The sequence below is a fragment of the Lycorma delicatula genome, chromosome 8, assembly GCF_047948215.1.
Source record: "Lycorma delicatula isolate Av1 chromosome 8, ASM4794821v1, whole genome shotgun sequence".
NCBI classification, from domain to species: Eukaryota; Metazoa; Arthropoda; class Insecta; order Hemiptera; family Fulgoridae; genus Lycorma; species Lycorma delicatula.
This window is the reverse complement of record NC_134462.1, coordinates 138,260,614-138,286,279: the sequence shown is the minus strand read 5'-3', so window position 1 is coordinate 138,286,279 and position 25,666 is coordinate 138,260,614. Positions and strand designations below refer to the sequence as shown.

General features: G+C 31.9%; 1 protein-coding gene and 1 long non-coding RNA gene across 7 annotated transcripts in view; one reads left to right on the top strand and one right to left on the bottom strand.

The window, feature by feature from the left end:
- Positions 1–25,666, top strand: part of LOC142328852 (RNA-binding protein Raly) — a 938,200-nt gene that overhangs the window by 382,481 nt on the left and 530,053 nt on the right. For 3 of the 6 annotated variants that reach the window (XM_075372952.1, XM_075372955.1, XM_075372954.1), the window contains one exon: positions 19,881–19,947. The exons of the other annotated variants lie outside the window; for them this stretch is intronic. In XM_075372952.1, the coding sequence (XP_075229067.1) occupies positions 19,909–19,947 (39 nt within the window). In that variant the 5' untranslated portion in view covers positions 19,881–19,908. The remainder of the gene's footprint in view (positions 1–19,880; positions 19,948–25,666) is intronic. 6 annotated transcript variants of the gene reach the window in all.
- LOC142328853 (uncharacterized) overlaps positions 1–25,666 on the bottom strand; it is a 343,892-nt gene that overhangs the window by 24,948 nt on the left and 293,278 nt on the right. The gene's annotated exons all lie outside the window — the stretch shown is intronic.

The window sequence follows — 25,666 nt, the reverse complement described above, 5'->3', positions numbered from 1 at the left end:
CAATCATCGTTCTGTACATCATCAACACAGTTATTCGGTTTTACTTAAAGAGGGCAATACTATTTGAAGATTAATATGTAATAAAACTAAATAAACGAAAGTGGAAACTGATAAAAACTGACCAAAGGAAAAATTTGAAGCACTAGGCCTCCAAATTCATTCCAAGTTAATTTTTACAAACACTGTCAAATTTTACCATTATAAGTATGTTGAAGTAAAAAGCTGAAATGAGGAGTTAGTAAGTTGAAACATAATACAAACTGCATTGTTGTAAATTAACAGCTGATAAATAACAAATATCAGCTGTATTAAAACCGGGTGTTAGTTTTTACTTAGAAAACTAGCAGAATCGGCAATGCTTCTCTATTGCTATATTTGAGTATATATTCAAATGAGATTTATAGATAAAATGAATACGTAGATTAAAAGAATAGATTAAATGAACGCGATTGAAAGTTTGATAAAACATTAAAAATCTAAACATTACGGAACTTCACAATTTTTACCTTTCACTTTATAAAAGCCAGAATGTAAATAAATCCGATTGGTATAACAACAGCACAACCTATCGGATTTAATTCAAACCATTCTCTAAACACAGTACTCGGTGGAAAATAACTTTTTAACGAAAAAAGATATGGCCGCAATTTTGCAACTATATATAGTGATTTCATCGCAATTAATACTGAACATTAAAAAACTTACAAAACATTACGGAACTTCACAATATTTAACCTTTTACTTTATAAAGACAAAATATAAATAAATCCAATTGTCAAAACGACGCTACGTATCGGATTTAATTCTAACTACTCCCAAAACACAGTAGTGGTTCAAAATACCCCTAACTTTCTTTTTACTGGTCAAGATCGAGGATTTCAATAGCTTTAAACCTTTTCCGGACAACGCGGACCATTTTTCAAAAATCCGCACGTAAATCGGTCCAGCAGTTTTTTAGTCTAAAGCGGACACACATAATAACATTGCCTTTTATATATATATATATATATATATATATATATATATAGAAGAAGAAAATCTGTTTCTATATTTCTTTGTTTGTTTCGTAAATATCTCGATACCGGCGCCACCTAGACGGGTATAATTTTTGCAAAAATCTTTCTTTTCACGTAACTAATAATATATTTTCTGAATATGAGCCAAATCGGTCCATAAATACAATTTTTCTAAATGTATCAACCACCGCGTCACCTCGGGTCCATTTGTCGCAAAAAATATTTCTTTTCACATAACAATATATATTCTGAATGCGAGCCATATCGGACCATAAAATGCAATTTTTCCCAGAATTTCAACCACAGCGCCAACCAGCGGGTCCATCTTTTGCAGAGCTATTTCTTTCCTTGTAACACATATTCTGAATATGAGTTAAATCAGACCGTAAATACAATTTTTCAAAATATCTCGATCCCGGTGCCACCTAAAGTCCAAAGTAATTCAGAAACCTTCGTGGGCGTACGCACAGCAACTCACCAAAGTTTCATCGCAATCGGATGAATTTATAGGAACGCATACGGAACAAACAAACATTCATTTTTATGTATATGGAAGTTAATAGTTGATTAATTATTGTTAACGTTTATTACTATAAAAGCGTTTAAAATTCGTTATTGTATGCATTATGATTGTAAAATGCAATAAAATTGTTCATTTAGCGAGTTTTACCTCGTTTTATTGTTAACAGGATTTTTCCGTCATTACACCTTCGTTATCGAGCTTATAACTCGATAACGAAAGCGCCATTTCTTTCTGCTTCCAAATACCTCTCAGATATGAAGCATAAAACTGTTTCCATATTTAAATGTCACCCAGGATATACACATGATATAAGTATTTGAAATTTTAAAATACCCGTATTGATAAGTGCCAAAAATTTTGCAATCCGGTGACTGTATTACGATACTTTATTTTACCTGATTGAGCGATGTGTAAACTGTAGAAAAAGAATAATAAGATTTTCTGTGTATTTTTCCTTTGTTTTGCTTCGATAAAAAACCGATTTTTTTATAAGTTTTTATTAGCTATATTTACATTAATTTTCTCAGAATTAAATTCTCTAAAACTTTTGTTACTAAATCTTCCACATTTATTACTCATTTAACAAAGATCTTGTATTACAAACCTAAAAAAATTGTTTTTCAACACCGTATTTTGTGTTTTACGTTGGATATCTTAAAAACTGCTTGGGTTACAGTTCTGGGACTTATTTTATCTATCCTATTTCCCAGCTCAAATCACAAAAGAAACCGCTGAGTTTACTTCTTAATTTGCGTCCCAAAAACTACAGTAAGGATTTGTTTTATTAGAGGAACTGAAATCCGGGCGAAATCTTTCGCTAGCCGTAAACAAAGTGTTTCCAGACTTATGGTTATATGAATTTTTTCATTATTTTCAACAGTAGAACATTTATTGTAGGTTACTCCGTTTCTTTGTGGAACACTCTGTATTTTATGCAAAATTCAATAACGTCGTTAAATATTTTTTACGAAATTAATGTGAAAAATGAAGTATTCAGTATTATTTTATATTAATTACTATTTGCTTAAAACTAGTGTACACATCTTTAAATTTACAGCAATATTAAGGTGTTAAATGATTACAAATTCGATATATCAAATATTTTTAACTAAATTTTTATTTTTTTAGCATTTTAAGATATTTATGTACTAACATCATATATGATGTCTTACAGAATAATACGGATTAGAAAAAGAATATTTTATAAATTTGCATGCAAAGAATGGTTTTAAAATTACACTATTTGAGCTTATGTAAAAAAAATTACGCTTACCTTATAAAAACACTCTTAGGTTAAAAAAAAAATGTAAATTTTTAGATAATTTTAATGCGTTTAATACACATTAAATAATATTTTAATACAGAAACGTGAAATGAGGTTGTGAAGGTGTAATAAAATAATAATAATAAAAATAACAATAGTAGAATAAACACACAACACTAATTGTAAAAAAAGAACGCAAAAAAACAAAGAGAAAGTCTACGCATATCATCATTTGTTCACAAATTACTGTTTCTAATTTCGTTGTGGAACTTTTATTATTAAAACAGTAGGGGGAAAAGTACGAGTGTTAATGGGTTGCTGTCTGAGGCGTTCCAGGCAGAATAGAAAATCTCAGGTCTGGGAAAAAATATTCACAGTAGTGGTTGGTTGAACCGACCGCTCGCTGATGTCGGCGGTGAGGATTTGAAACTTTAATGCTTGGCCTGTTACAATAGTAATAGCGGCAGGCAAACACAGGCTTCGGCTTAATTGTAACGTGTAACGTGACGTACAAAAACCAACACGTCTTTACTTTTCTCTACTTATTCAAGAACGGCGAATCGGTAGGTGTAACTACTAAAACTATTTCTTTCCTTTTTTAACTGCGCTAACGTTTAGCCATTATTAACGCCTAGTAGTTGGAAATAAAGTTAGGAAAACAGATGATAGCCGTGTTCACAAAATTACCAGCCACCTAAAATCATCCACATACCCTTTCTAATTCTGTCTCTTTGTACAATACACTTATTTATAGTCTCTGATTCTCTAACTTGTTTTATTTCTTAATTATTATTTACACTTTAATAAAAGTTTAATTGTAAATAAATTAAAGGAATTAACAAAGTATTTTATTAGAAAAATATTTTATTTAAATAACTAAAATAAACCGTATATTTAATTAAATAAAAATATTTAGGTCTCTGTGTAAGATATTATAGTCACTTTATTTTTGTCTACGAACTACTATGTAAAACATTAATCAATTAATTATAAATTGAATTAATTTTAAAATATTTTATTTCTTTTTAATTGTAGGTGACAAAAATTACGATTAACGACTCATATCTTCAATTTTAAGTTAAACATAATATATAATTTAAGTTAACATAAAAATAATTTCTTATATATTATTTAAAAATCAACGCTATTCTTTTTGAATATCTCAGCAAGAAAATCTGAAAAAAATTATACACATAAAGTTAACAGAAAGTCTATGACGTTACTCATTATATTATATAAAATGTGTGTAGTAAAACTGTTAAAAAAATCTATGATTGTGATGATGCTATAAGTTTCTTAGTAGAAAATTTGATTTTACGTAAGCAGGATCCAGATAGGAAATAAAGAATTCTTGGATAAGGGGTAAATTATACATATTAGCAATCCCGACAGAATTACACAAATACTAAAGTCGCAGTTACTCGGTTAACAAAAAAAGTCAAAATAATCCGTAAAATAAACACAAAAAACCCTTTTACAGGAAGAATCAGGAATAAGGGAGATGAATAAATAATGAAGGGACAATGTCATCCCATACGTTAACCGTGAATTGGAGTTATATTTTACAGAGGAGCAGTATCTTTCTAATTGGCGACTTTACATTGATTGACTGAAATAAGTAGCAAAAATTATCTTCATTTCAGATATTAAGAAACTCTCCAAGAACGGGCCCAGGCTTAATGAAAAAAAAATATATATATATAAAATAACGATAAAACTTATGCATAATGGATTCTCCTTAATAAAAGTGAAATACAAATATATAAACAACATGTTTATGATATATTTATATTTGCCATTTTCACATTCCTATAACTATAGTAGTTTATTTTTCTCAAAAATTAAAATTCTAATCTGTACTTTAGTAGGAGGATAGAGATTTCAACATTCTTTAAACCCGTTTCCTAAAATTACCGGTTAATATGTCCGCGGGTTAATCCCTAGATAGTGCTCCTTCCAAATCACACCGTTGATACAATGATTCTACAGATCCTAGCATCATCAGCACGGATTAGAAATATTACAACAGAAACTGAATCAAAGAAGAGATTAAGAGTAAAAAAACAGATAAATGATGAGGCAGGATGATATATCGATTATACGAGACGAAATATCTAAATTCTTACTTCTAGCTAGCAGGCTAAAGTAGTTCCAATTCTCCGAAAGTTCATCATTAAAGAACGGATTTTTATACATCTGAACTGGATTTCAACCGGTTGAAATGGTACGTAAGTAGGTCCGGTATTGGGAGAAATAAAAATTGTCCTTTTACATAAAATTTATTCCAATTTAAGTTCTGGCCTACGTTTTATTTTAACATTAAGTATTTTTTGTTATCGTTATTTTTTACGAAAACTTCTTTAAACGGTATGAGCTGACGAAGGGCACCACTGGTGTGCCTAAAATTCTAAGCAAACGTTTTGAGTCGATGGCTGGTTTTGCTTACTCTATTATGTTGTTTATGCCGTCACGAGAGAATTATGACTCATCGGTAAATAAAATGTACTCATTGCGTGTTAACAGATGAGTATTTAATCGATTGCAGAACGCCAAGCGAAGGGCAGGGTATCCTGCATGAAGATGTACTTTTTGTTTACGATACGGATAAAGGTAAGTGTCCTCCTTACTTTAGTTTGTGATATTCTGAACCGGTTAGAAAGATGTCTTGTGTTGATACCGGGAGAGACTACGCTTAACAGCAACAATAATGTTTTCATCGACATTAACGCCATGCTGGAGAGGACGGTCATAAGGGGTACACCATTACTGCTATGAAGAGATCCTGTTTCCCTTAACATTCGAAATGCCGCACTAATAGTTCTTGAATTTGGAATCCTGCGATTACGATATTGTTGACGATATTCTTCAACAGCGGTCGTAGCACTGCCTTCACACACACCATATCGGCATATTCTTCACTCGAAAATAAGTACCGCATTATTAGTTCAATAACCAACCAGATTAAGTCTACTTGTACTGTCTTGTGCTTGTACTTGTGCTGTCTACTTGTACTAAAAGGAAATTTTTTCCAACCTCCGGGTCCACCGTCAGTCAATCTTCAGAGGATGAGATGAATGATTTGTAGCGCGTGTGAAAATGCCATGCCTGACCGGATTCGGACCCGGGACCTCCGGATGAAAGGCTGAGACGCTACATTAAAAGAAAAATGGGACTAATGAAATGAAACTAAACTGTAACTTACAAAACAACACGACTACAATTAAAAAAAAAAAACTTAATTATTGGTCAGCTGTTATTGTATTGCCAACCTATGAAATTAAAATTTCTCTATAAAAAATTATTTCTTTTATTTTAATTTGATTTAAATGAAAATCATTGATATTTAACAGAAATTAAATATACGGCTACGATCTTGGATACAGTCTTAGCCTGTATGAAATATTTTACTTTGAAACATGTTTTATTAATTTTGAATACAAGAAATTTCTGTTCTTTTATAATTTTTCCTCAGTTTTAAAAATTAAATCGGTTATCGATAAAAATCATTTTCCAGTTAAATTAACTTTGTATTACTCTAAATAAAAGTCCATTTTATTTAACCGTTATTCGATTTTTTTTTTTACTTTATTTATAATATTCTGTTTGAAATTAAAATTCCTACCGGTTTTATCGAATAATTTTATCTGCTTATCGGCAATTTAACAAAGTTTTTACAAGTCAAACGTAAACAAATACGTTTTTCGGATCCCGGTTTTTGCCGGTTTTCTAAACTAGTGAAGTTACAGTTCTGGGACTCATTTTTTTTTTCAATTTTTCAGATCGAATTTCACGTGAAACCGTCAAATTAGATTACAATTTTGCGTCAAAAGAATTTTTGTACGGCTTCGTTTCACTGGAGGAGATAAAATCTGAGTGAAAGTTTTGGCTAGCTGTACTCGTTAACGAACCTTTTCGGACCCATGTTTATGTGTACTTTTTCTTTATTTTTACATGTGGAATGAGCAGCCAAAGTATCTGCATATCCTGGTAACTCAACCTGTATTTGAGTTTATCAAAGAAGTCGCTTCAAAATAATGGAATTTTTTTTACGTTTGACTATTCGGATGTCCATTAAGGCTAACAGTAACTTTATTGAAAGAAAATTTCAATTTGGAAAGAAAATTCAGAGAATTAATTTGAAAGAAAGAATTCTGTTATATTTAAAGCGAAAAAAGTTTGATATTTAAGTAATTTAAGAATATTAGAGTAATATTGCAGTAAAACATGTTTATATTAGAACACAATATATATGTAGTGTTGTAACAGAAATATATTTGTGTTTAATATATATATATTAAAACACAACTTTGATAAATTTGTAGTCTACTATCCAAAATGATATTTATTACGAATAAATCAGCAACAATATTTTTAACATTTACTAAAAATGGAATCATCTAGTAACTTTTTTATTTACGTGATAAGTACGCTTTGAAATACTCAACCTCCTTCTGTCTCTTTATATTGTAGTACATTGTGAATGAAGTAATAAAGGTAGTACGATTGTATTATTAATAATAATAGTAATATTGTTCTCATAATACGAATAGTAGTAATTTATACCGAATCGACTTTTTAATTTAATCTCACGATCGGGTATTCAAGCTACAGTTGGAATACTTATTTAATATTGGCGCCTTTCCTTTCAATCTCTTTATTGAACAAAATTAATGAAAATATTATATTGGAGCAGAGTAAATATTTAAAAATTCTAATAAATTTTTTTCATTAAGCCTACATTATTAATATTGATGAAAAAATATGAAATTCATTATATAAATATTCATTTTTTATGTAAGTATATATATATATATATATATATATATACATATAATGAGTTTTTTTATTAAAAATATATTATAAGATTATAAAAATCATTACAGATATAACATTAACACATTTTTTGAAGGTTATTACATACATAGTTTTAAAATTAATACCGTAGACAAAAATACACCAACTACTAACGAAACAATTTATCAATTATCCTCCATATGAAAGTTTTTTCGTAAAATGTAATTTGAAATCTTGATAAAACAAAAATGTCTTATTATTATCTACGAAGCCGTTTCAAAAGTTAGTAAAAAATGTCAGAAATAATAACTTTTGGTGTCTGTATATGTTTCAGAATTTTCTTTTTATTTCACTTTGCGATTCCATACTTTAACTTTTTAATAGCTTATATAATCGTCCATTGCGATATTTTGTGGACGAATTTTGTTATTATTGTAGTGGTTTTTGGGCGTCTCGAGATTTTATTATCTCAAATGAATACGACTATGTTTAAATTCAGCATAAAATATGCCGAATAGGTGCCGCGTTGGTAAAGTACCTCGGTTAGGTTGAATTATTCGTGTAGTTCAATTATTTAAATAAAAAGCCTCGAATTAATTACGAATAGAAATTTTATTTATTATAATTTTTTTAATGTAATTCACAAATATATTAATGATGAATGATGAATTATAACAAGACAATTTGAGTCTTCAAGCGATTGAACGAGTTTGCTAGCTTGTAGTCGGCTTATATTGTGTGGATGAAGCCGAGTGAACCGCTAGAAGCTGTGTGAATCGTACGGAGCCGAGTGAATCCGTCTCAACAGTACGTTTAAGTTATGGAATTTAGCCGCAACTCAATACGTGATTTCAGGTATAGTGAAAGAGCATCGTCTTAGACCGGCCCGGTGGGCTAACTACAAAGAACCTATTTAAGGAATAATTAAGAAATTCTAAAGAATAGCCACTATATATAATCAGAACTACTGAAATACTACGTCAACCTTCATACCACGTAGCTACTGTCGTAGCGACATATCCAATACTGTTAAGTATTTCATAAGAGCGTAATCATATTGACGACAGAATGCACACTGTTTAATTTATTTACTTATATGTTATCGGATTCATTTATGCGCGGTAACGACTCAATTACTTAGTTTATCTGTCAGCACCGCTGTAAATTTAACACTATTAAAGTTTATTCTATTGTACAAGATAAATTGTAAGAATTAAAAAATGATTACTAAATACGAGTTTGTACTGTAAATCTATTTAATATAAAACAAAGCCGATCTCAATGGCGGAGTGGTAGCGTCTCGACCTTTCATCTACGAGTCCCTGGTTCGAATTTCGGTCAGGCATGACTTTTTTATACGCTTCAAAATTCCATTTAATTCCATTTTTATATTCCTACGTAAGAGCTGTAAAGCTTCTGCGATGAATTCATAAAGAAAAAATCAAAAAGTTACTTGCCTGTTCCCTTCAAATTCTGAAACCGCTTAATGGATTTTAATGAGGTTTACATTACTCTAAAGAACATTTCTCGAGGATGATTTAGATGTTTGAAAACGGTAGAAACCGGTTTAACAACTCAGAAATTGTAATTTGTACCTTATTTGATCGATTCTTCGACCACAAAAACTGATGAAAATGTATATTCCTTAAATTCTGTCTGACTTTTTATTGAAACTGAATTATGTATTGGCGTATTGCGGATCGGCCTGTCGTTTACCAAATTTAAGGAATATTGGTAAGAAAACATATGAATTAAAGCACTTTGTTGTCGTTTTAAGTGCGGGAATAAAAGATTTTGCCCCTGTATAATGCCAGGGGACATCAGCTAATATATACTCGTATATATTAATATTAAAAAAAAATAAGAAGTTTTTAAAGCTTTTGTGTTTAATTTTTATTTATAAGAAAACATGTAACGGATCAAAAATAAACTGCTGTCCTTATTACTAGAATTAGGATTAACGTAAAAAAAACACTGACTGTCTGATTCATCAACGTCCAGAAAAATTGACTAAAGTTAAATCGATGAAAATTTGTAAACATACATTTTTAGGGTGTAAATGCACGCTAAGAAAGGATTTTGAAATTGGAATTTAAAGGGTTAAAATGAAGTAACGTTAAAATTTACTTCTCAGTAACAAATGAACATATCGACTTGATTTTTCGTGTGTGTAATCTTCACGTAAATATCTAAACACCAATTTGTAGATTTTTTAAATTTAACGTCGAAAGAGGTGAATAAAATTAAAACAAATTTGAAAAATGATTGCAAAAGTTTCCCATTTCCGATTGTACTAATCGAGATTTCCACTAGACTGGGGCTTGCAAATACTCTTCAGATAAATATCTAAAAATAATTTTCGGGTTTTTTTAAAATTTCGATGTCACACGAAGAAGTTTGACGGTGTGTAGGGCGGAAACTCAACCAACACAGCCACGTCTCTGAAACTGTATGTGCGACGCGACTGACTACACCTGCTTCCGGCTTCTTGACTAAAATATTTAAAATAAAAGTAAATAAAAAAAATGAACAAGTACGGTCATGCTTTAGCGGTATTTTTCCGGTAACTGTATGAACCGGGCGTATTACAATACCTGATATTTTTTATAAATTGAACAGGCTTTACGTTTTATTTATCACTATTACTCTCATAGGCACGAGTCTAATGATCGTACCGGTGTCGAAGGAGCAAAGCCCTATTGGTAGAAGAGAAAGACGAGCGAAGCGAGCCACGATCGGCTAAATATCGTCTGACCGCGACGGGAAATGCAAGTTAAGCGTATAGCGGGAGCGAAGCTGTGACGGGGATGCTAGAATACGTAATTATCGGTAAAGAAATATGCGAAAGTTTGTGGATTTCTGTTTGTTTGAAAACACTATTAACACCATTTAAAATTATCAGGATACGTTCGTATTATCCCACGGAGGGTTTTAAGTCATACATCGAGGCCCTAATCTCCTTAGAGGTTAAGATATTAAAAATATTCATTAAAGAAACAAAAATTAATCCTTATTTCATATTTCTTTCAGGTTTTTAAATTTTATTAAGATAAAAAACACATTTTTTTTACTATTTTGCCGTTTTATGCTAACGCTATTGAATCAATCGTTGTGGGATTTGGTTATATCGCATCATCGTGTGATAATTGATGGTGAAACAAAAATTATTTTTAAAGATTTTTTTTTTAGTAATCTTCAATTAACAATTCTTTATGAATTGCATTATAAACTTATAGTTAATAATGTACTTTCAGGAAATTTGAAAGGTTACTCTGTAGACTATTAAGAAATTTTTTTTTCAAAAATTAAAAGAGCATTATTACATTTTAATATAAAATATACTTTAGAAAAAAAATCATTCACTTACTAGGAATTAAATATTTATGTAAAATTAAAAAAAAAAACGAAAAATCAATTAACACTCCCTTAGAATAAAAGTAGTTCAAAACATAAAGTGTTATTTTAATGTAACATTTTTTTCTATTCTTTTTTATTACAAGAATATAAAGTTATCTTTGACGACATCTTCTTAAGCTTTGTAAAGAGGCTTGAAGAAGCCGAATGAAACTAAGGAATCAAGCGAAGTAAAGTTATTATGGAGAAAGAACGTCTCTTTGTAAAATGTTCTTTGATAGAGAATTCTTAATTAGATTTTAAACGACTTATTATAAGGGCGCCTTCATCCAATCAGAGGGAAATTATTTTCATTAAAGTAGGAAAGGCACACTTTATTTTGAAATACAATACAGCTTTGTATATAATGGAAGTAATGCACAATGTAAATTATATTTACTGCATGAAATCAATAATCGATCGTGTAAATCTATTAACGGATAAAACTGTCGATTTTATCTCCTAATTAAATGATTATTAATTAATAAATTTAATGGTACGATAAATTTTAAATATTAATTACTGTATTAAACGTCTGAACAATTTTTAAACAGATTTCATATATTTTAAAATAAATGTATAAAAAACGGCTATAATAAAATTAAAAGAGTTTGAACCCAAAAAGAAAACTATGTATTTTTTTAAATTATTCATATATAGGTTAAGCTTAAGAAATTTGATTAAGTGTAAAGATTTCTCTAAATCTAACATCATCTCCTTGGATAAAGCCTAACATAAGAAAAACACAATTTTCAAAAAACTTTTCTCTACATTTTAAGTCCACGGCCTACAGTTTAAAAAAATTGTAGAAATTTTTGATTTCTAATCAATAACTGTTTCTTGATAGCTCTGCATACGAGTTTAAACTTTCAAAAAAACTTTGAAAAATGTTTAAACGAAGGAAGATATAGCAAAATAACAAAAAAAAAATTGATTCAATTTTAAAAGGTGGGGATTTTCATTATTTGTATATACACATTATAGGTAACTAATTTGTTGTTATAAAGTTTTCTCCAAAAAACTCAGAAAAACATTTTACGATATCCCCCCTTTAAAGTATTAAAAAAAAAAAATATTATCAGTGCCCCATATACAGAAATATACGAACCAAATTTTAAAAAAAATCGGTTTGGGCAATCCTAAATTATAAGGCCAAAAACAATGCGACACACATTCGTACGTAGGTATACACATATATACGACATAAGTGCTTTTTTGTACGTAAAGTAGTTGTAGCCCACAGAGCTGGTCTATTGGTTAACTTGTCATCGCAAATCAGCTGATTTCTAAGAGTTCTAAAGTTCAAATACTAGTGAAGACAGTTACTTTTAAAAGTATTTGAATACTAGATCATGGATACCGGTTTTCTTTGGTGGTGTTTTTTCCAGGTAAGTTGGGGAACCTAATTTACGAGCAGCGTGTCGGACTCGATAACAGGTTTTGCTAGATGTTATTAAGAGAGCGTATGTGCTGCCTATGTGAGCCTATGCTCGCGTAGAAGATGCGTGTATGCGTATGTGAGCGTATGTTCTGCTTAAGAATCAGCGTGGGTTATCCCATAGTTAAATCCCTCAATCCTCCTTGAGCGGAGTCCTCCTTCTCGGAAGACACCGGCAAGCAACGCTTCTTACCCTTAAGTTTATCAAGACTTCCTTGGTGGAACACTTGCTTTGCCCAGCTGTTCCGCCATCGGAAGCAACCTACGTCTCTTCATACCTTTTAGCTGAATTCAGGGCCTGATTCTGAGTAAAATGAGTCCCCACTCGTTATGTCGGGGGATTAGGGGGCCCGGGGTAAGTAAAATGTATCCCTCCAAATCCGGGGTCGGATTTGAGGGGTAAATGTTGGGGAAGCACCTCATTCGTGTAGAACCAGTACGGTCTGAGTATAGGTGAAAGGGATAAGGAGTTACGGCAGAAGGAACATCCCCCTAACTATTGGGTAGGGCTTTCTCTGCATTCACCAAAGCGAAAAATTTTACAAGTCCTTCTTTATCATTTTGACGTGACGTTACAGCCCTGTACCAGTCTGCCGTAGTACTTAGAATAAAATTTACTAAGACTAATTTTAAGACTAATTTACTAAGACGAATAAAATTTACTAATTTACTAAGGAGGTTATGTTGCGCTATTTAGTATGGCTTCTCATGGGAGAAAAACCAAACGCTTAGAAAAATCACTAAAATAATCAATCCGTGTCCAAAACTCAAGAAATTTCACTAACAAATCCACCAGTATTCAGTTCACAAGACCAGCCCGACAAACCAAACGTAAAACGGAAAAAATCCCTTCAAAAAAATCATTAAACACAGACCAATAACTGTGTTTTAAACGTAAAGATTAGCAAAAAAAAAAAAAAAAATCCAATACCATTTTTTACACGATTACCAAACTTTCCTCTTTAATGTAGATTATTCTAACTATATTCAGATTAATAAAAATATAATAATACGAGTAAACATCATAACTTCAGGAGGTGAGTTAGAGTATGCAAATAAGACAATAAGTTTCCATAAATAAATCATTGAAAACGCTTCATTTCCTTCCTTCGGCCTTTTTATGTATATTTTTAAACTAAAAATGTCTATTTTAAGAGTAAAATAAAATATTCTACGGATTGAAATTATTTTCAAATTTGAAATTTCTTTCTACGAAATAAAGTATAACTTCAAATGTACTAAGTTTATGACTTTTTCAAAATGTGGATGATTCTATTTTGAAATCTCATTCTAACTTTTCGAGTAAATTCTAAGTAATATTTTAAACATAAATAGGCGTCAGCATAATAAATATATTTTATTAACAAAACTTTATACTAAAACGGTTCAAAAAAAGAAAACGCCCACCCAGTAAATTTTCATTTCTTTCACACAAAATCTATTTCATTGATCCTTGAATTTATAGTTCAAGTTAACACTCAAATTTTTCATTTAAAACAGAATTAATATTAGCAAAATTATATACGTAAACATCGCCTCCTCTTATGAAACATTGCCAAAATATTCAGCGCCGACGAATTCTAACAATAACGCAACATATATCCATACAAGTATTTCCACATTTACATTTCCATAGAAGTTACGTTGAGGTTATTATTGGCTATTACATTACGGTTCCAAAAATATAAGGTAATTCTTTTTCCTTGTACCATATAAAAGTACACACCATACTAGATATTGTTTCAGCATCTATAGCTAAACTTAAATTTCAACGATCAGACTATGTACATAATTTTGGTAATACGTAATAGCTCAAATTTAACTAAAAGTTAAATAAGTTTAACTAAAAGTTCATCTTTAACTAAAATTTACGTAGTAATGTTTAATAAAGTACAATTTATAATATATGTGCAATGAATAATTAACATTCTTCTTAGTCGTACGTTTATCTATGTTTTTTTTTAATGTATGTATATTTTTTCCACCTCCTCCCCTGAGTCGGATTCTGTATTCTGTAACACTGCCCAGGGGGGTGTCCTATACTGTAATGGGCCTCCCTGTCTCGGCCCGCCGGTCGGATCTTACTTTACGCCCCCACTCAAACCGTTAGAGTAGAATCCACCAGGCCCGGCTATGCCAATCCTGCGGTCCCCATTCCGGGAGCCGGGTCTCGGTCTTTAAGCCAACGCCTCTAACGGGACACCCCGAGTGCGGCATCCTCGCCGGGACTCGGTCTTTCTCGCTCGGGGTTTGAGAGTCCCCGTGCCTCATCGCTACCGTGCAAGCACGAGTGGGCGGCAGCTTTGCAACGGCAGCTTCGCAAAGAGCTGTCCCTCATCTCCGAGCCCCCCGATCCTTCTCCTGAAGAACCCTCGTCACGAATCCTGCGATGGCATTAAAATTCTTGGAGCTCCGCAACATGGTGGCGATGATGGTCTCCACGCTGAGCGGTCTGGTAATCTCCGAGCAAGCCAGGCGATATTCATCCCACTTCGGGTACCAGAACACACATGTTCCGGGTACCCGGGTCACCACAGTAAGGGCAGTAGGGGTTATCCGCCCTCCTCCTACCCGACATGGAGGCGCGGAAGACCCCATGGTCGATCAGGAATTGCGTGAGCCGGTAGTTCCCCAAACCGCCGACCGGCCCGCGGCCCTAATAAAAAATTTACATATTTTTTATATATATTAGGGTGCCTTAACCGTAACAGGTTGTAAGTGACCTGATAAAAGGTAGTCTCTTAAAGATGGCGTAGTCATTCTTAAGTATAATATGAATCTGAAGTCAGGTTAATTAGCATAATGTAGGTAATATTCAACCCTACACAACTGCCATCTTCAGTCTGTTCAATATAGGGATTGGCTTTATAATGAAACATCATTACTCTCAGTAGCAGTGGTACCTTAGGTTTTTTTGCATGTGTCATAATAAGAAAAACTGCGAGAGAGAGCGAGAAAAAACTAATGTTTACTTTTTTTAGAAATGAATGCATTATAGTCACCACTCCGTAGAGGAAAAAATGTTTTAAAGTAAAGATTCGGCTTAGAGGCAACACAGAGTTTAATCTAAGTAATGCAAAAAAGTGCCTGGCACTCGACACCGGAAGAAAGGTATGAAGTAAGGGAAAATACGGATTTTCAGAAGGAGGTGATAGACCTCATTAATACTAAGAGACGGCTTAGGAGAAGGTGGCAAAGCTATAGGGGATCTGAAGATAGGACTTCTTTCAATAGAGCCTCATGCAAATTAAAAGGACTAATGAAGTCCATTAAAAATGAAACATTCAAGCAGTACCTAGAGGATCTTTTCCCTTGACAAGTGGCAGGCACTATTTATGGAACGATTAAATACTTGAACAGCCCGATCCCTCTACGTCTACCGATTAAGTATTTTCCAACATCGGAGTTGATAGGAGTAATCGATGAAGGGAAGACATTAAAAAAGGCTCCTGACTGATTTTATTACTCATAAGATGTTAGTAATGCTTCCTTTCAAGGCTATCCGGTACATAACAAACTTTTTCAATGGGATCCTCACAACTTCCATCTGAGCGGAATGACAATTACTATTCCCCACATAGTAATGGTCTTTATGGTTTATAGTAATAAACCTCCGCTTAATGTTTCATCGAAATCAAATGAGTGGTATAGGGACAAAACACAAACATTCATATATATATATATATATATATATATATATATATATATATATATATATATATATATATATATAAGATGAAATAATTGATAATAATGTTTATTCAAACTGTATTATTCATTAATCAAAATTTTTCTTATAAAATTTCACTAATTTTTCACATTTTACCCTAAACACGGTTAGACAATATAGTAAGGATATATATGTAATAAATATTTACATAGAAGTACAGCAAAACAAGATAAACTAATATATGGAATTTTAAATTTAATTATTTTTCGGTTGAGTATTATTTATGAAGAGGTGTCTGCATTATAACCTAGTACATACAAAAGCTACTTATTATAAACAAAAATGACTGACAGCGGAAGTGTGCTTCATAGCGCACCTTCGTTACTAAGCACATCTATCATTTACTCGTAAAGAAAAAAAGAAATCTTGAAAAAACATTTCCGGCATGAGAACTCGCGTGTTCGTTAAAATCCCATTTTGCCGAATAACTTATGTGTGCAAGATGATTGCGGGTATTTTTTTATGGAGGACACAATATGGATATACATTTTGTTCATAATACTATTTTATTTTAAAATCGAGTGGTTCATAAAAAGTACAATAATAAAGTTTTTGGTTACAAAACAAAAAAAAAAAAAAAAATCTGACGTGAACACTACATAACTTTCCTGTACGCCTATTAAATTACATATACACGCTGTTTTACAATCAGATGTTAATAATTATCAATAAATAAATATATTTAAATTAAAAAAAAGTGAAAGAAAAAAAGTTTACATTCAGAGGTTAATAATTATTAATAAATATATAAATTTAAATTAAAAAAAAGTTAAATAAAAGGAAATCGGATTCGAATCGATGCGCCTTCCCCTTGTACAAGTATTTCATTAATTAAAATTTTACTTGGCTATAACTCTGGAACCGATAAAGATAAGTGCCATATGATATATCGTTAAAAGCTCTCGATGAGGGCTGATTACTCCAGTTAAGAAAAAATCCAAAATCCAAATTTTTGTGGATTTTGGGCTTTTTTGGACACTTTTAGTCCAGTCGATTGTAATCAAAAGGGGAGGTGCACAACTAGTTGTTACAACGGTCCTAAATCTAAAATTTCAACATTCTACGGCTAATCGTTTTTGAGTTATGCTAGATACATACGTATGAATGTACCGACGTCACGCCGAAACTAGTCAAAATCAGGGATGGTCAAAATGCATATTTCCGTTGAAATCTGAAAACCGAAATTTTCGCGATCACAATGCTTCCTTTACTTCGTACAAGGAAGTAAAAGAAATTCATTTTTTTAAACGCTGTTTTTTTTAAAAAATATTTATTTTCTCAAAAAAAAGTTTATAAACGTAGCAAAAGAGATTGATTAAAAAAAAATACTTGATAAATTACTTATAAAATAATTATTATATGGTTCACTTCTTAAATAAACAATAAAAAAACTGTCTAAGTATTACATAACTTTCCCAGCTATTAATAATAAAAAAAATTGTTAGTATTAAAAAAAAAATGAATATGTATAAATAATTTTTTTAGGGGGGGATACATTTCATGAAAGTTTTTTTTTGAAAATATTCATATATAGGTTATGCTTAAAAAATTGGTGGTTGTAAAGTTTTCTCTTAATCTAACAGCCTTTAGCTTTCAATAAAGGGTAAAATAACAACAAAAAAAATATCAAAAAACATTTCTGCATTTTAGGTCTGGAGTCTAAAATTGTTAAAAATTGTAAGCGTTTCTTGATAGATCTATTTAAGTAATATAAACTTTCAAAAAAATATTTAAACCGAAGGGGGATAGAGCAAAAGATCAAAACACTCGTATTCAATCTTAAGAAGTGGGGGTTGATTTTAAAAAAAATTGTTTGTTATTTATATATGCATTCTACGTACAAAAATTTAAATAGATTTTTGTCTAAAATACCTCTGAATATTACATTTTTTTGCGATATACCGCTTTCTCTTAAAGAATTTTGAAAAAAAGAAATATTAGTTTAATACCTCACATGTTCTGTTAATCCTGGGATATAAGTTCAAAAGCAGTACGACACATACGTACCCGCATACATACATACATACACATATTTTTTTTTTTTTGTCTTCAGTCCTTTGACTGGTTTGATGCAGCTCTCCAAGATTCCCTATCTAGTGCTAGTCGTTTCATTTCAGTATACCCTCTACATCCTACATCCCTAACAATTTGTTTTACATATTCCAAACGTGGCCTGCCTACACAATTTTTCCCTTCTACCTGTCCTTCCAAAATTAAAGCGACTATTCCAGGATGCCTTAGTATATGGCCTATAAGTCTGTCTCTTCTTTTAACTATATTTTTCAAAATGCTTCTTTCTTCATCTATTTGCCGCAATACCTCCTCATTTGTCACTTTATCCAGCCATTTGATTTTTAACATTCTCCTATAGCACCACATTTCAAAAGCTTCTAGCCTTTTCTTCTCAGATACTCCGATCGTCCAAGTTTCACTTCCATATAAAGCGACACTCCAAACATACACTTTCAAAAATCTTTTCCTGACATTTAAATTAATTTTTGATGTAAACAACTTATATTTCTTACTGAAGGCTCGTTTAGCTTGTGCTATTCGGCATTTTATATCGCTCCTGCTTCGTCCATCTTTAGTAATTCTACTTCCCAAATAACAAAATTCTTCTACCTCCATAATCTTTTCTCCTCCTATTTTCACATTCAGCGGTCCATCTTTGTTATTTCTACTACATTTCATTACTTTTGTTTTGTTCTTGTTTATTTTCATGCGATAGTTCTTGCGTAGGACTTCATCTATGCCGTTCATTGTTTCTTCTAAATCCTTTTTATTCTCGGCTAGAATTACTATATCATCAGCAAATCGTAGCATCTTTATCTTTTCACCTTGTACTGTTACTCCGAATCTAAATTGTTCTTTAACATCATTAACTGCTAGTTCCATGTAAAGATTAAAAAGTAACGGAGATAGAGAACATCCTTGTCGGACTCCCTTTCTTATTATGGCTTCTTTCTTATGTTCTTCAATTGCTACTGTTGCTGTTTGGTTCCTGTACATGTTAGCAATTGTTCTTCTATCTCTGTATTTGAACCCTAATTTTTTTAAAATGCTGAACATTTTATTCCAGTCTACGTTATCGAATGCCTTTTCTAGGTCTATAAACGCCAAGTATGTCGGTTTGTTTTTCTTTAATCTTCCTTCTACTATTAATCTGAGGCCTAAAATTGCTTCCCTTGTCCCTATACTTTTCCTGAAACCAAATTGGTCTTCTCCTAACACTTCCTCCACTCTCCTCTCAATTCTTCTGTATAGAATTCTAGTTAAGATTTTTGATGCATGACTAGTTAAACTAATTGTTCTGTATTCTTCACATTTATCTGCCCCTGATTTCTTTGGTATCATTACGATAACACTTTTTTTGAAGTCTGACGGAAATTCCCCTTTTTCATAAATATTACACACCAGTTTGTATAATCTATCAATCGCCTCCTCCCCTGCACTGCGCAGTAATTCTACAGGTATTCCGTCTATTCCAGGAGCCTTTCTGCCATTTAAATCTTTTAATGCTCTCTTAAATTCAGATCTCAGTATTGTTTCTCCCATTTCATCCTCCTCAACTTCCTCTTCTTCCTCTATAAAACCATTTTCTAATTCATTTCCTCCGTATAACTCTTCAATATATTCCACCCATCTATCGACTTTACCTTTCGTATTATATATAGGTGTACCATACACATATATATATATATATATGTTTTTCTTTTGTCTAGATGAACCAGTTGGACCCTGAAACGTAGTATGCAAACAAAAAAAACCCGATACAGTATTTTTGACACGGTCACTATACTTTCCGTTTTACTGCAGCTATATTCACCCGGAACCAGAAACAAGAATGGGCGTTTCAATAAAACTATTTAACTATACGTTGAAATCTAGTTTAGTGTAATTCGGGTTATTAAGGTTAGCAGGTCGACCGAGACTGTAAAAGACTACACTTCATTTACATTCATATATATCGTTCTCTGAAGTTATACGTTACGTGTTTCCTAAGCAGAAAAAGAGAGAGGTTATTAAGGATGATAATTTTTCCCTATGCGAATGGAGATTTTTAGCGTTTGAAAAACGACATGCCCGGCCGGGATTCGAACCCGGACGAAAGGTCGAAAGGCTGAGACGCTACCACTACGCCACAGAAGTCGACAATGGTAACAATGATTTGAATAGATACGCTGCTTCATATCGCCTATTTTTAAAATTAAAATTATTTTAAAAAATTATTAAGCATTAAAAATAAAATACGTATCTGTATTTATATAACATAGTAAGTAGGTTACGAAAAAAAAAACAATAATAAAAGTCTAAAAGGAAAGTTATTCAGAGCTAGTATTTGCTTTGAAAGTTTAAATACGACCGTGTTATATCCATTTACTATTTTTTTTTTCTTAACTTGTACATTAGCCGCACGGTTTCATTATGTCCAGAGATGTCCGTTAATTTAGTTTGTACAACCCTAATGTGATCTTTTTCAGGGAGAGTCTTCTATATACACGGTACTGTTGTACGAATAACCACCTTAAAGATTGTAATACGGACAGCCACCTGTTGTTTTCAATGCGCTACGCTATGTCCAAGAAGATACTCTCAAACTCCACCGAACATCTAATATAACCTTAGAAAAACCCCCTTTATCTGATTTTGAACCTTATAGATAACTTAATTCGTTTCCTAAAATTTTCTTTCTATATCTTTTACAAAGTTTTCCGATCGTTGTTTGTTTTACCCCATCTTTGCGCTATATAAAATCTATTTATCTGATTTAACCAATTTTATTTAAAATTAATTAAATTGAAAACTACCAGCGGGAAAGAGAACTCTTAAAATTAAATTTTCTAACGAAATTATCGAAAATTAACAATCTTCAAAAACAAAACATTTCAATTATTTTTACGTCAATAAAATTATTAGAATTAAATAATAAAGTAGATTTAAATAATAAAATAACATACACTTAAATAATATTCATAAATGAAGATTATTAAACAAAGAATCAATATTATCTCGTAGCTCGATAGGGATATTGAGAGATTGACGATTGAAAATTTTATATTATCACAATTTATCAGTTTAACATAAGTAGGACAAGACAAATCGATAATAATAATAATAAAGGATGATTTATCCACAGGTGGATAAATAATGAAAAGCAGAATTCAGTCCAATTGGTCATGCTGACCGCTGGTCAACATGACCGCTAGTCTCAACACTTTTAACCACTTGTCTTGTAGGTCAAGGTAACCGCGAAAATAAGTATAAAAACTTATTTTATCTATGTTCACTCAACAGAAAAACTTAAACTTTTTTAACTCATTATTATTTGTACTGTTTTAAATAGACTAATTTAAGCAATTCTAAAATTTCTTATCACAGTAGTTTCCTATTAAGAATCATAGATGTACGATTATAGGTAACCTGATATAAAAATAAAACCTCGAAAACAAAAAGCTATTTTCAAGAAAAAGTAGGATCCTATACAAGACCGCTTGCGAAAAAGTAGGAGTTAAAAAGTATTTCTGGTCAAATTAAGTGTCTAAACTTCATCGAAATTTTTAATACAATTTTTTTTTTATGTTATTTATTATTTTCTAAAAGTCAAATGAAAAATTATTAGATCCATATCCTAAAGAAGTGAGTTTCAGAACTACGCTTGAAAATTCTTTAAAATCGGATTTATTAATTCATTTACATACAAAAAAAAAACAGATATATGTATTATATGCAACAAATAAATCAACTTTTGTAAATTCCCACATCAAACCAGAAAGGACACACATACAAATGTTAACACGTAGGAAAACAATAAAAATTCTAAAATCATTAAAAATTCTCAACCCATATTAAATTCTAACACGCAATAAATCTGGCAAAAACAATACTTCAAATGAACAAACACAATAGAGATGGAATTTATAATTTGATTACATACTGAAGAAGTCTGCTAATGTGTAGAGAAACGCCATTAATAACAGTGTTACCGGTAATTACACTTGAAACGACTGCCGTTAATTAATTCTGAAAAGTCCTTCGGATGATCAATATCCGTTTAATTTGAAAGTTATTTCGGTATCGAGTAACCTGTATGACTGTAACGATTTTTTTTTTTAATCGAAATCTTTAAGCAGAATCCAAAGTTATACGCTGTAAAATAAAATTTTGTACCGTAAACTATTTGTAAATATACAATACGAAGAAAGATTACGTTGAAATTTTATACAGCTTTATAGAATTATTCCACTAATTTAACGTAGTTATCGAGAACAATAATTGAAATCATAATAGCAGTAATGAATAACATTTTATACGGCTGAATTACGAAATTACAAAATAACATTAAACTGGACCGAGATAATTCTATCGACTAGAAGCGTAAAATATAATTTAAATAATCAATCTCAATCAAAACGGTTTGTTTGTATAAAATGACAACTAATAAACACGATTAATAAATCAATGACACGGAAACAATGCGCATTGATTGGTCCCACACTGAACACCGAGTCTGCTGAACAGAAATAACCGACGAATTGCGGTCGCGGGGGTGGAGGTAGGCACATGCGGAACATGAGCGCAGCTTTATCATTGCTGCATATTCATAACATCAGGCATCAGGCATCACGCGTAGCGTAGCGGAGGTCTTTCTGTTTTTGAATTGTTTGTTGGGGGTACCATATCTGATCACTGCCCTGGAATATTTTAGCACAATGACTCACTCTCATCAGTATAATACCGAATCGCACATATATACAGAATAATAGTAGGCCCGTATCAGGAATTAGGCTTATTTCTGAATATCGGTCGCGATTCGTTTAACCTACGTAATACGAAATAAAATTTTAAAAATTGATTAAAAACTATCTACATTTTTATATTTATTAATGTTTTGGGAACCTTTGATTTTTTTTTTGTCTTCAGTCATTTGACTGGTTTGATGCAGCTCTCCAAGATTCCCTATCTAGTGCTAGTCGTTTCATTTCAGTATACCCTCTACATCCTACATCACTAACAATTTGTTTTACATATTCCAAACGTGGCCTGCCTACACAATTTTTCCCTTCTACTTGTCCTTCCAAAATTAAAGCGACTATTCCAGGATGCCTTAGTACGTGGCCTATAAGTCTGTCTCTTCTTTTAACTATATTTTTCCAAATGCTTCTTTCTTCATCTATTTGCCGCAATACCTCCTCATTTGTCACTTTATCCACCCGTCTGATTTTTAACATTCTCCTATAGCACCACATTTCAAAAGCTTCTAACCTTTTCTTCTCAGATACTCCGATCGTCCAAGTTTCACTTCCATATAAAGCGACACTCCAAACATACACTTTCAAAAATCTTTTCCTGACATTTAAATTAATTTTTGATGTAAACAAATTATATTTCTTACTGAAGGCTCGTTTAGCTTGTGCTATTCGGCATTTTATATCGCTCCTGCTTCGTCCATCTTTAGTAATTCTACTTCCCAAATAACAAAATTCTTCTACCTCCATAATCTTTTCTCCTCCTATTTTCACATTCAGCGGTCCATCTTTGTTATTTATACTACATTTCATTACTTTTGTTTTGTTCTTGTTTATTTTCATGCGATAGTTCTTGCGTAGGACTTCATCTATGCCGTTCATTGTTTCTTCTAAATCCTTTTTATTCTCGGCTAGAATTACTATATCATCAGCAAATCGTAGCATCTTTATCTTTTCACCTTGTACTGTTACTCCGAATCTAAATTGTTCTTTAACCTCATTAACTGCTAGTTCCATGTAAAGATTAAAAAGTAACGGAGATAGAGAACATCCTTGTCGGACTCCCTTTCTTATTATGGCTTCTTTCTTATGTTCTTCAATTGCTACTGTTGCTGTTTGGTTCCTGTACATGTTAGCAATTGTTCTTCTATCTCTGTATTTGAACCCTAATTTTTTTTAAATGCTGAACATTTTATTCCAGTCTACGTTATCGAATGCCTTTTCTAGGTCTATAAACGCCAAGTATGTCGGTTTGTTTTTCTTTAATCTTCCTTCTACTATTAATCTGAGGCCTAAAATTGCTTCCCTTGTCCCTATACGTTTCCTGAAACCAAATCGGTCTTCTCCTAACACTTCCTCCACTCTCCTCTCAATTCTTCTGTATAGAATTCTAGTTAAGATTTTTGATGCATGACTAGTTAAACTAATTGTTCTGTATTCTTCACATTTATCTGCCCCTGATTTCTTTGGTATCATTACTATAACACTTTTTTTGAAGTCTGACGGAAATTCCCCTTTTTCATAAATATTACACACCAGTTTGTATAATCTATCAATCGCCTCCTCCCCTGCACTGCGCAGTAATTCTACAGGTATTCCGTCTATTCCAGGAGCCTTTCTGCCATTTAAATCTTTTAATCCTCTCTTAAATTCAGATCTCAGTATTGTTTCTCCCATTTCATCCTCCTCAACTTCCTCTTCTTCCTCTATAAAACCATTTTCTAATTCATTTCCTCCGTATAACTCTTCAATATATTCCACCCATCTATCGACTTTACCTTTCGTATTATATATAGGTGTACCATCTTTGTTTAACACATTATTAGATTTTAATTTATGAACCCCAAAATTTTCCTTAACTTTCCTGTATGCTCCGTCTATTTTACCAATGTTCATTTCTCTTTCCACTTCTGAACACTTTTCTTTAATCCACTCTTCTTTCGCCAGTTTGCACTTCCTGTTTATAGCATTTCTTAATTGCCGATAGTTCCTTTTACTTTCTTCATCCCTAGCATTCTTATATTTTCTACGTTCATCCATCAGCTGCAATATATCGTCTGAAAGCCAAGGTTTTCTACCAGTTCTCTTTATTCCGCCTAAGTTTGCTTCTGCTGATTTAAGAATTTCCTTTTTAACATTCTCCCATTCTTCTTCTACATTGATTTAAAAAAAAATAAAAAAATTCAAAACCACGTAATAGGATATTTGTGTATACAGGTACCGTGGGTTTTGAAATGAATATCGGAATTTTATAAGTTACACGTGAAATGAAAGAGCAACTCAATCGGTTTTTTTCTATAAGTGTTCAATGTGAATAACATACAATACTCGGTACATACACAACCGATAGGGGAGAGATCATCCGATACTTTAACCAGCAAATCAGGAGTAATTGATTTGACAGATGTTTCAATCCTGCGTCACAAGTCGTGTTACAAACCCCCCAAAAAAAAAATCTCACGGAATCAGATCAGGAAAAAAACATGAAGGAAACTAGCTCTATCATTGGTCTCCGGCGACCGATACAGCGGTCGGGTAGAATTTTATTAATCCGACCAAGTACAGCGTTATGCCAGTGAGGAGGCATACCATCTTATTGCCAAATAAGATGCGGTTGTAGCATATCAATATAGTTCATTTCAGACACACTTGTTTCCGTGAAAAAGAACTAAATTTGCCTTCCGGATTCAGTTTTAGGAAGTCTCATTCACACTGCAATATTTCGTGAGGACTTTCTGATCCCCGGATACGCACATTATGTG